We start from the raw sequence: 10,842 nt of genomic DNA on the forward strand, positions 1-10,842 counted from the left end.
ACAGCAGCGAGACGTCCTGTCACGTCTCCACAGCACCAGAAAAGGTCGCTAGATTTGTTGCTAGTCACTTTTGACAAAAAAAAAAGTCGCCAAGAAGCTTTGGAAAGTCGCCAGATTTAGGGAGAAAGTTGTCAAGTTGGCAACACTGGCCGGCCCGCATCGGTGTTCGGATCACTCGTAGTGACGTAGCACCGGAGGGATCGTCTCTGATTGGTTGATGCCCATCGGCAGCGCGTCGAAAGTTCAGTTTTCTGAACTCTCAAAAAGCGACGTTCATGACGCTCCTGACGCCGGGGACGCACGTTGTGGGCATCAGATGCTCGAAACGCTCGAAATGCTTGAAAAGTCGACGCTCCTGACGCGCCGCCCCGCCGCCCGCGACGCCCACAACGTGGCCGGTGTGAACACACCATAATAGTGTCGCACACCAAGCCAAAGGTCAAGGTCAGCGTGGTAAGTTGAGGGGGGGCCAAGGGGCGCACGCACAGATCATATATAAATGGATAGACCTTTCATGATGTCACCCACAGCGTTCCGAAATCCCATTCTGAAGACTCCAGCGAGTCCAGCAGGACGTCTCCATGCTGAACATTTGAAACCGGATGTAATGTGATTGGTCCCGCCCGTCACGTGACCGCATCACGTGGACAGAGGAGGTGCTGTGATAGGGCGATTTATGCAAAACTTTAACTCGTAATATAAAATCAACAGATGTTTTCAGTGAAAATCAGAGTCTGGTGAAGCAGCAGGGTGCAGAACCAGAGACAAAGACCAGGACCTGGTCTGGAACCACCAGCTTTACATGCTGATATTCACTCTGAAAATTGGCATTTTTTGAATGGTTCCAGTGAGACCTGGGCTCTTTTTGAAACCAGCATCATCGCCCCCTGCTGGAATTTCCCTGGAATTCCAGCTTTTTTTTGCACTTCTGCATTATCATCATGTTTTATGAGCGGAGGTGGTGCTCGGGCGAACGCCAGCTACACAGCGGACACCAGACTGCCGGGGCCGGAGAGGCTCGCTGGGGCGGTCAGGAGAGGGAACAGCTGATTGCCGGGGAGGGGGCACATGCCAGCGAGGGGGCAGGACCGGCAGCAACAAACGGAAGAAACCGCAAGCTAACACCCAACGTGTGGCTAACGGCTACAGCGGCACCCAAATGGGGAAATAACAACACGGTCTCACAAGCATTGATAAGCTCACACTAGCCACGCTGCTAACTGCCAGGACCATCCATGCTGGGGGGGGGCGGGGGCATTGCCCCTCCCCCGCCATGGTGAGGCTAACATGCTATATGCTAGTAAGCCCCGGTGCCTGAACGTTCTCGGGGAGGAGATGGAGGCTGCTGAGACTCAGAGAGAAGAGCATCCGTACCGTCTACCGGCAGGGTAAGAACACATCGCTCCACCAGAGCAGGCGCCACAGCGGCGCCGGTCCACCGCAGAACCACCGCAGAACCAAGGTAGAAACACGGGGTAGCTGCCTCACAGCAGGCGCCACAGCAGCCCGGTCCACCGCAGAACCAAGGTGGAAACACGGGGTAGCTGCCTCACAGCAGGCGCCACAGCGGCCCGGTCCACCGCAGAACCAAGGTGGAAACACGGGGTAGCTGCCTCACAGCAGGCGCCACAGTGGCGCCGGTCCACTGCAGAACCACCGCAGAACTAAGGTGGAAACACAGGTAGCTGCCTCACAGCCTTCAGAAGGCCACCTTTGCTGCTCCAAGCGAAAAGATCTTAACCAGTGACGCAGTGTGACGGCAGAAGGCCAATCCTGAGAGTCCAGCTGTCAGTGAACCGCCAGCCAGACGAAAAGAGGAGGAGCTAGTCTGTGGTGACGTCCTAGGGTCACCCAGGGGTCACAGGGGGCATTGGCATGGAAACTCGCTCATGTTTGACGGAACATTCAGTGCTTCAACAACGGCTTCTGGCAGGCAGGAGGGACCAAAGACCTGCTGTGGACCAGTGTGAGTCTACCGTGGACCAGTGAAGGTCTACTGTGGACCAGTGTAGACCTGCTGTGGACCAGTGTGAGTCTACCGTGGACCAGTGAAGGTCTACCGTGGACCAGTGTAGACCTGCTGTGGACCCTCGCCCCTGAGTTCTGTCTGAGGTCTTTTTGACACCGTTAAGTGTCAGATGACTTGATGAAGGTTCTGGAGGGGGTCCTGGAGGAGGTTCAGGACGAGGTTCACGAGGAGGTTGGTGAGACTGACGGTTCAACACAGTTTATCTCTACACCGATAATCCCTACACCCACAGAGTGTGTGTGTGTGTGTGTGTGTGTGCATTCCTGCAGCCCCTCAACGTGTCTGAGCAGCAGAGTTACAGAAGCTGTCTAAACTTGTCATTCCGATGACACAGAGAACACAGGTGGAGTTTTTCTTTTTGGGGGGCTGGTGTTCAGAGGGAACACACACACACACACACACACACACACACACACACACACACACACACACACACACACACACACACACACACACACACACACACACACACACACACACAAAAGCCCTCTTCAACCATGTTTAGAACGTTGTCCATAAAGACTATGAACAGAGCCGGTGACCACGATCAGCTCTGCACAGTTGGCGTGCTCGAACCGGGCGCCGTGGCGAGGACCATCAGAGCCTGTGCATGCTGGAGCGTGCCGCACCGTCAGACTCTCTGGTCTTCGCTCTGCCTGGCTGAAGGGGAGACCAGTCGCCAAAAAAACTTTACTGAATGACTCTTCCTCCTCACAGAATCTGGCTGAAACGGCTCCTGAAGGTGACCTCTCTCACCCTGAAGGTGACCTCTCTCTCCCTGAAGGTGACCTCTCTCACCCTGAAGGTGACCTCTCTCACCCTGAAGGTGACCTCTCTCACCCTGAAGGTGACCTCTCTCTCCCTGAAGGTGACCTCTCTCACCCTGAAGGTGACCTCTCTCACCCTGAAGGTGACCTCTCTCACCCTGAAGGTGACCTCTCTCACCCTGAAGGTGACCTCTCTCTCCCTGAAGGTGACCTCTCTCACCCTGAAGGTGACCTCTCTCTCCCTGAAGGTGACCTCTCTCTCCCTGAAGGTGACCTCTCTCTCCCTGAAGGTGACCTCTCTCTCCCTGAAGGTGACCTCTCTCACCCTGAAGGTGACCTCTCTCTCCCTGAAGGTGACCTCTCTCACCCTGAAGGTGACCTCTCGCCTGTCTCAGAGCTCCTCCTCCTGGCTCCACTGGCAGACGTGGACGTCCAGCGTCTCCGTGTGGACGTCCAGCGTCTCCGTGTGGACGTCCAGCGTCTCCAGCTGTTCCAGCTGTTTGAGGTGAAGCTGCTGCGACTGTTGGGAGCTCGCTGGTCGATCAACAGCCACACTGAACAAGGACTTTGTGGCGGACTTTGCAAACTCTGATCACCTTGTAATTGTGGGCCATTTCAAAACGGACACCTGCTGTGAGGCCAGACTGCTGGTCAGGGACTTTCTGGACCTCGATGACTCTTTTCATGTCACACAGCCTGTCACGGAGCCAACGCATGAAGAAGGTCCTGGACCTGGTCCTGGACCTGGTCCTGGACCTGGTCCTGGACCTGGTCCTGGACCTGGACCTGGTGAGGAGGTGAAGGTGAAGAGCAGTGACGGCTTGTCAATAGGGGGCGCCAGGGCGCCGCCCCATCACGATTTTGTGAAAAAGGTATTGACACGGTAAACATAAATACGTATTTAAAGTAGTTAACACATCTGCACAGTGTTCACTCAATGGGTCTCATTTTTATTGTTTTAAGCCTTTCCATTCCATATTGGGGTTTTTTCAGGGTTGTTTTAAATGTTTCAATAGCGAGGGACGCCGGCCAAATGAGCCTGCATGTACATTCTAAAACGGCTGGCTGTCATGTGACTTAACACTGGTCTCTAATTGGTTACTTAAAGATTGTCCTGTGGGTCGCAGCTCTCGGCGTCTCTGGCGAATCAGTGCATCTGGGTCGTTTTTCATCTGCTCTGATTGATTCATGATACCTGTCAAAGTCGCCCCTGGCAGCAGAGACACAGTCAGACCACAGCAAGACCGAAGGTGATGGCGGCAGCAAAAGAAAAGTCGGTTGTTTCTTTGTGAAATAATCCTTTTACGAGGCGTTCGCTGAAGGAATAAAAAAGACTAAAGGAGCTCGGACCGGAGCAACCTGATCTACAAATCCAGCAGCGGGCGAGTGGCCGTGGCCACAGTTCCACACGGGGTTCTCCCGACTGTTTACGCTAAACACAGCTGGCTAGCTGGAGGTGAAGCTAGCAATGCTCTGCTTTCCCTGCTTGCTTTTTCAAAGTGTTGACACTGAAGTTCTGTGGACAACAACGGGGGTCAGAGCCCTGAAACATCTGAGGAAAATGCAAACGGCATGAAGGCAGCCGTAGCCACCTGGACAACAGCATGAATCTGCAGTTTTCTGGCCGTGTTGGCGTTGCTGAACAGCTGGATGAGGGCTCCAGTTTTCATTAGAAAGCACAATGAAGAGGTGACAAACAATCCTCACATGCTGTCCAGGATAACAGACCGTGGGAAACTTTGTGGGGCCTTTGAGTCGGCTTTACTGGCCACAATGAGAGTGAGAGCTCTGTTAGCCCTGGATATTTCCTGGGTCGGTGGATTTTGTTGCCTCTCTGGATGGAGCTCAGAAAGAGCTCCTTGAAACTGCCACTGTTTTTAAGGGTTCTTCAAAAACTGTCCAAAATGAGCTCCCGGACTGCATGTTGGCTGTTGCAAGGGAGCAAATAATTAAAGAAGCCCAAAAGAGTGTTTTTGTGTCGATCCAGGCAGAGGAGACAGCAGATAGTTCAACACAGTCACAGCTTGCGGTTGTTCTACGCTACATTGATGACAAACACAGTGTGCAGGAAAGGTTTCTGAATTCCTTCCTCTGTAGTCAGCTGGTCTGAGTCCATGGCTGCTGCAGTAACAGAGCGTCTTGCTGCCATCTTTCCTGAGGATCAGAACAGCTGATCGGCCAGGCGTCTGACGTAGCCAGAGTGAGGAGGGAGCCACTGCAGTTCAGAGGAAATCAAAGATGTGAACCCAAAATGCCCACGATATCCACTGCTGTACACCGACCCAACCTGCTCAGCAGCAGGCACCTCACATCTGCACGGTGAGAATGTTGTTTCTGACCTGGGTGGATTTGCCAGCTGTTTTTCCAGATCACCTAAGCGTACAGCCGTTCTTGATACCATGGTGGCCTGGAGACGGCCGACATCCAGCAGTGTCAGACGGAACCATCGCCGCTGTGTCTGAGCACAGAGAGGATCTCCTTCAGTGTTCTGAGAACATTCCAGACTCGGCTGACCGGTGCCAGGACCATCAGAGAGGCAGGAGCCACCGTGCTGCTGGAACATCGGGACGTAAAGTGCTTTCTGGAACCTTTTCACCACATCACCACATGTGGACCTCCTCTAGGCCAAGCTCCAGAAGAAGAACAGCAGTCCACATAACGGAGAGCATCCAGCAGTTTGAACAGGATGCGCAAAACATCAGGCAATAAGTCTTCCTGTCAGTAATGTGATCTTCACATGTTTCAACAGGAGCTCTTTTCCCCTTTCTGGTTATTATTATCACTTCTCCTCATCCTTCACAGAAATTCTCTCCATTCCGTGGCTGAGCAGAGAGGCGGCTGCCCGCCGGCCTCAGTTCAGAGCATCGTCGCCGGGCTGCAGAAGAGGTGAGGTCACGATGTAGAAATCTCAGAGTCTGTTTCACTGGAGGCTGTGATGCTTGTTAGAGGAGAAATGTGTTTGAAATATAGTATTTAAATATGTTATTGTCATGTTGCAGCGATCATCTAATCACAATCTGATTCATGAAAATTATTCAAAAATATTAAAAATCATGTCACAATTGCAGTAGTCAATAATAAGATATTTTCCCAAAACCATGCAGCAACAGTAACAGAGTCACAAAAGGAGATTCGTTTCATATCTGGTTTTTCTCCTTCTCTCTGGAGACCTGCAGCACCATCCTGGGACACACCGAGGAGCTTCTTCACCGACCTCCTCAGTGAAGAACAGGGGGACAGGTCTGAGGGACAGGACGGGTCGTTTAGCCTGGCTGCAGGGGGACAGGGGGACAGGTCTGAGGGACAGGACGGGTCGTTTAGCCTGGCTGCAGGGGGACAGGGGGACAGGTCTGAGGGACAGGACGGGTCGTTTAGCCTGGCTGCAGGGGGACAGGGGGACAGGTCTGAGGGACAGGACGGGTCGTTTAGCCTGGCTGCAGGGGGACAGGGGGACAGGTCTGAGGGACAGGACGGGTCGTTTAGCCTGGCTGCAGGGGGACAGGGGGACCGGTCTGAGGGACAGGACGGGTCGTTTAGCCTGGCTGCAGGGGGACAGGGGGACAGGTCTGAGGGACAGGACGGGTCGTTTAGCCTGGCTGCAGGGGGACAGGGGGACAGGTCTGAGGGACAGGACGGGTCGTTTAGCCTGGCTGCAGGGGGACAGGGGGACAGGGGGACCGGTCTGAGGGACAGGACGGGTCGTTTAGCCTGGCTGCAGGGGGACAGGGGGACCGGTCTGAGGGACAGGACGGGTTGTTTAGCCTGGCTGCAGGGGGACAGGGGGACAGGGGGACCGGTCTGAGGGACAGGACGGGTCGTTTAGCCTGGCTGCAGGGGGACAGGGGGACAGGGGGACAGGGGGACCGGTCTGAGGGACAGGACGGGTCGTTTCCTGAAGACGCTCTGTGAAGGCCGACCCCCTGCTGAGTGGAAGCTGGAGACAGAACTCGGTCTCGCCCGCCGTGGTGCAGTGGACCGATTCCAGCTGTTCATGGAGAACCATCTGGAAGATGTCTTTTCAGAAACTGTCAGTCCTTTAAGGATCCCGATCACCACAGCTGGAGCAGAGGTGTTTCTCAACCTGGGAAAGAGTGAAAGCTGTCCTCAGGACACCGCGGCCCAGGACGGGCTGCCGCTGGTCAGGCTGCCGCTGGTCAGGCTGCTGACCTGAAGGAGCGGGGCCCAGCTCTACGTTCAAGTACTGTTTTGTTGTGTTGCAGTGTCCGTCTGCTAGTGCGCCCCCCCCACCCACCAACACCCCCCCCACCCGTCCCCCCCCCCCCACCCACCAACACCCCCCCCACCACCACCCCCTACCACCACCACCACGGAGCGCTGGAGGAGAACCCTGATCCGGACCGTCACGGACCTCCGTCCGGGTTCAAACCATCTTCCTCAGTGAGAACCGGAGAACCTCAGAGGTTTAACGAGATGCTCCAGCTGAAGAGCCCCGGTCTGAACCCAGCAGGGTCCTGGACAACCCCACAGGGTCCTGGACAACCCCACAGGGTCCTGGACAACCCCACAGGGTCCTGGACAACCCCACAGGGTCCCACAGAACCTCTGAGCAGCAGAGACGGCGTCTCAAGCAGCAGGGCCGTGATTGGCCAAGTGAGTTCACATGTTGAGTCTTCATCAGTCTCACATGTGTCAGCAGCTCTGAGAACGAGCCGGACAGAAATACACCAGGAGCGCACACACACACACACACACACACACACACACACACACACGACTCTTACAGTGAAACACAACACCTCTGCTGCCACCCCCCTCCACACAGTGCGAGTTGTGTGTGTGTGTGTGTGTGTGTGTGTGTGTGTGTGTGTGTGTGATCTTACCATGTTTGCTGTGTGGAGTCAGAACTTGTAAAATCCAGTCGGAGAACATTTGACGCTCCACCCGTCTCTCCACGTGTCGCTCAGGTTGAGTCTGGCCGGTCAGCTGCCACTGACTTCCCTCCTCCACCTGCTCTACTTCCCCTGTCCCGCCCACTCTCTCTCTCTCTCTCGCTCTCTCTCTCTCTCGCAGTGCATGCTGGGAGTGAGTGTGTGAGAGCGTGGTGTGTGTGTCATTGTGTTTTGCTTGTTTTTCAGTTGGTTGAAGTTGTTAATGATCACTTTCACCGTAGTTTATTCACAGAGGTGGACAGAAAGTACTTTCCCACGCCATGTTTTTGTTGTGCCCAGTCAGTGAACAAAGGGCGGGGCTGATTTGAATCACCTGCAACAAACAGTTCTGGGCCCAGGTGATCACAATCAGCCCAGCTCTTCCAGAACTGACTGGCGACATGGAAAACATGGCATGGGAGAGAACTTTCTGTCCACCTCTGTTTATTCATCACAGAGCAGATTTATTGGTTTTCTGGGTTTCTTGGTGTTTTTGCGCTCTTGGGGGGGGGGGGGGGTGTCTGGCTGCAGCCATGACCAACCTCAGACAGCTCACCTGCATGGTGGCCCCCCGACTGCACTGTGCCCCGCCCCCTGCACTGTGACCCCACCCGCTGCATTGTGGTCCCGCCCCCTGCATGGTGGGCCCATCCTCCGGCACTGCGGCCCTGCCCCCTGCACTGTGGCCCCGCCCCCTGCACTGTGGCTCCGCCCCCTGTACTGTGGCCCCGCCCCTGCACGGTGACCCCACGGAGCGCGCGCTACGATAATGTTAAGTCGGTTGCTAGGATGAACGGCGCCGTGGTGATGTCTTGCTGGACGTCTTTCCTTGGACCTTCCCGAGGAGGCGATCTGTCGTGGCCCCACAGGAGAGCACCGAGCACGGGGGGAGGAGAGGAAACACACCGGGCGGAGCAGCGGGTGGAGGCAGGGGGGAGGAGAGTGAGTCTGGAGGGTGGAGGGACACCGACACTAATGTAAATAACACTGCAGAGGTGGAGGGGAAAAAGAGAAAAAACAGGAAAGAGAAATGGGTGAGGGAGGGGAGGAGAAGCAAGGTGCGGTGGAGGGGCGGGTGAGCAGGATCGGGGTGAGACAGGGGTGAGCAGGATCGGGGTGAGACAGGGGTGGAGCAGGATCGGGGTGAGACAGGGGGGTGGATCGGGGTGAGACAGGGATGAGCAGGATCAGGGTGAGACAGGGGTGGAGCAGGATCGGGGTGAGACAGGGGTGAGCAGGATCAGGGTGAGACAGGGGTGAGCAGGATCAGGGGGAGACAGGGGTGAGCAGGATCAGGGTGAGACAGGGGTGAGCAGGATCAGGGTGAGACAGGGGTGAGCAGGATCGGGGTGAGACAGGGGTGAGCAGGATCGGGGTGAGACAGGGGTGAGCAGGATCGGGGTGAGACAGGGGTGGAGCAGGATCGGGGTGAGACAGGGGTGAGCAGGATCGGGGTGAGACAGCGTAACCCTGGGTAAAAACCTCCAAATTCCCACCTTCTGCAGGTCCCTCAAACGCATCGCACCACCTCAGAGGTCACATGTGTCCCACCGCCATCTCCCCCCTCCGGAAGTGCAGCGCTATGCGGTGCAGCATGTGGTCAGGAGTGGAGACGGCGCACATTCATCCCATCGATTCTGAACATTCTCTGGGAAAGAGCCAAGGCCAGCGCATGAGACCGACTCTGATTCCTGGAGATCTGGTGCCCAGTTAGTCCTGAGAGATCCATCTCTGCCAGATCTGCAATGCACCAGATGGATCCAGATGAATCCCAGATAGTCTGCTGCCGCCTGCTGCTGATGCTCTGAAACATCTCACCCCCTGATCCCACAGCAGCGTTTCTGGAGCTGCGTCGCGCTGCGTCGCGCTGCGTCGCGCCCTGCGTCGCGCTGCGTCGCGCCCTGCGTCGCGCGCTGCGTCGCGCCCTGCGTCGCGCCCTGCGTCGCGCGCTGCGTCGCGCGCTGCGTCGCGCCCTGCGTCGCGCCCTGCGTCGCGCTGCGTCGCGCCCTGCGTCGCGCTGCGTCGCGCCCTGCGTCGCGCCCTGCGTCGCGCCCTGCGTCGCGCGCTGCGTCGCGCCCTGCGTCGTGCTGCGTCGCGCCCTGCGTCGCGCCCTGCGTCGCGCCCTGCGTCGCGCTGCGTCGCGCTGGCCGCAGCAAATAGGTGCCGTTGTATTGGTCGGGAGCAGTTCCACATCCAGCCGACGCGAGCGGCGCGCTCAGCCGTGTCCAGGATAAAAATACGCGTCCCACCTATTTTTGGCCGCGGCCGCACGCAACGCGTCAAGCTCCGCTGCTCGGATAGCTCCAAACAGGAAAGAGAACTGAAACAACTTCTGTGTTTTTAAAATTAAATAATTTGAAACGTTTACATTTTTGGTTTTTGTCTGAGATGTTTACTGAAGTATCTTTGTATAATCTTCAGTACTTATATTGTGCCAGGTCACAGGTTTTGGTCAGTCATGTAGTTATACATTTATTTGTAACACTATTGTTTTATACATGCATTTTGTCATAAATAAAGCTCATTACAATAAAGCTCATTAGGGCTTATAAATAAAGCTCATTAGGGCGACAGTAGCTCATTTGGTAGAGCAGGTCGTCTTATAACCGAAGGTTGGCGGTTCGATCCCCGCTCCCGCAGGCGTAAAACTGTCGTTGTGTCCTTGGGCAAGACACTTCACCCACCTTGCCTAGTATGAAAGTTGTGAGAGTGAATGGTTGGTGGTGGGAGGGGCCGATGGCGCAGATTGGCAGCCTCGCTTCCGTCAGTCTGCCCCCCCCAGGACAGCTGTGGCTACAGCAGCAGCTTACCTCCACCCAGTATGGTGTGAATGAATAATGCTATGTAAAGTGTCTTTGAGTGTCCTGAAAAGCGCTGTATAAAACCAATGCATTATTATTATTATTACAAATATCCGAAAAACTGAAGATGTGCATATTTTGATATTTGAATACATTAGCATGTGTTTTGTTTTCCTTGTAGTGGTAATGTTTGTCCCCTTAATACAGTTCGTTTGTGTGCTTATTTTATTGTGAAAGGGTAATGGAGTTAACGCATAGCACAGACCGAGTCGGTCGGGTCGTTTACGTCCGGATGCGCAGCTGAACTATCGCCATGGATGAAGAGAGACTCGTCGTGGAAGTTGAGAAACTGTTTG

General features: G+C 55.4%; 1 protein-coding gene across 6 annotated transcripts in view; it reads right to left on the reverse strand.

The window, feature by feature from the left end:
- Positions 1–7,752, reverse strand: part of LOC115384476 (rho guanine nucleotide exchange factor 40-like) — a 106,341-nt gene extending 98,589 nt beyond the window's left edge. For all 6 annotated transcript variants that reach the window (XM_030086751.1, XM_030086753.1, XM_030086750.1 and 3 more), the window contains exon 1: positions 7,638–7,752. In XM_030086751.1, the coding sequence (XP_029942611.1) occupies positions 7,638–7,640 (3 nt within the window). In that variant the 5' untranslated portion in view covers positions 7,641–7,752. The remainder of the gene's footprint in view (positions 1–7,637) is intronic.
- Positions 7,753–10,842: the final 3,090 nt, after the last annotated feature.

Source organism: Salarias fasciatus, unplaced genomic scaffold, assembly GCF_902148845.1.
Source record: "Salarias fasciatus unplaced genomic scaffold, fSalaFa1.1, whole genome shotgun sequence".
In the NCBI taxonomy this organism is placed as follows: Eukaryota; Metazoa; Chordata; class Actinopteri; order Blenniiformes; family Blenniidae; genus Salarias; species Salarias fasciatus.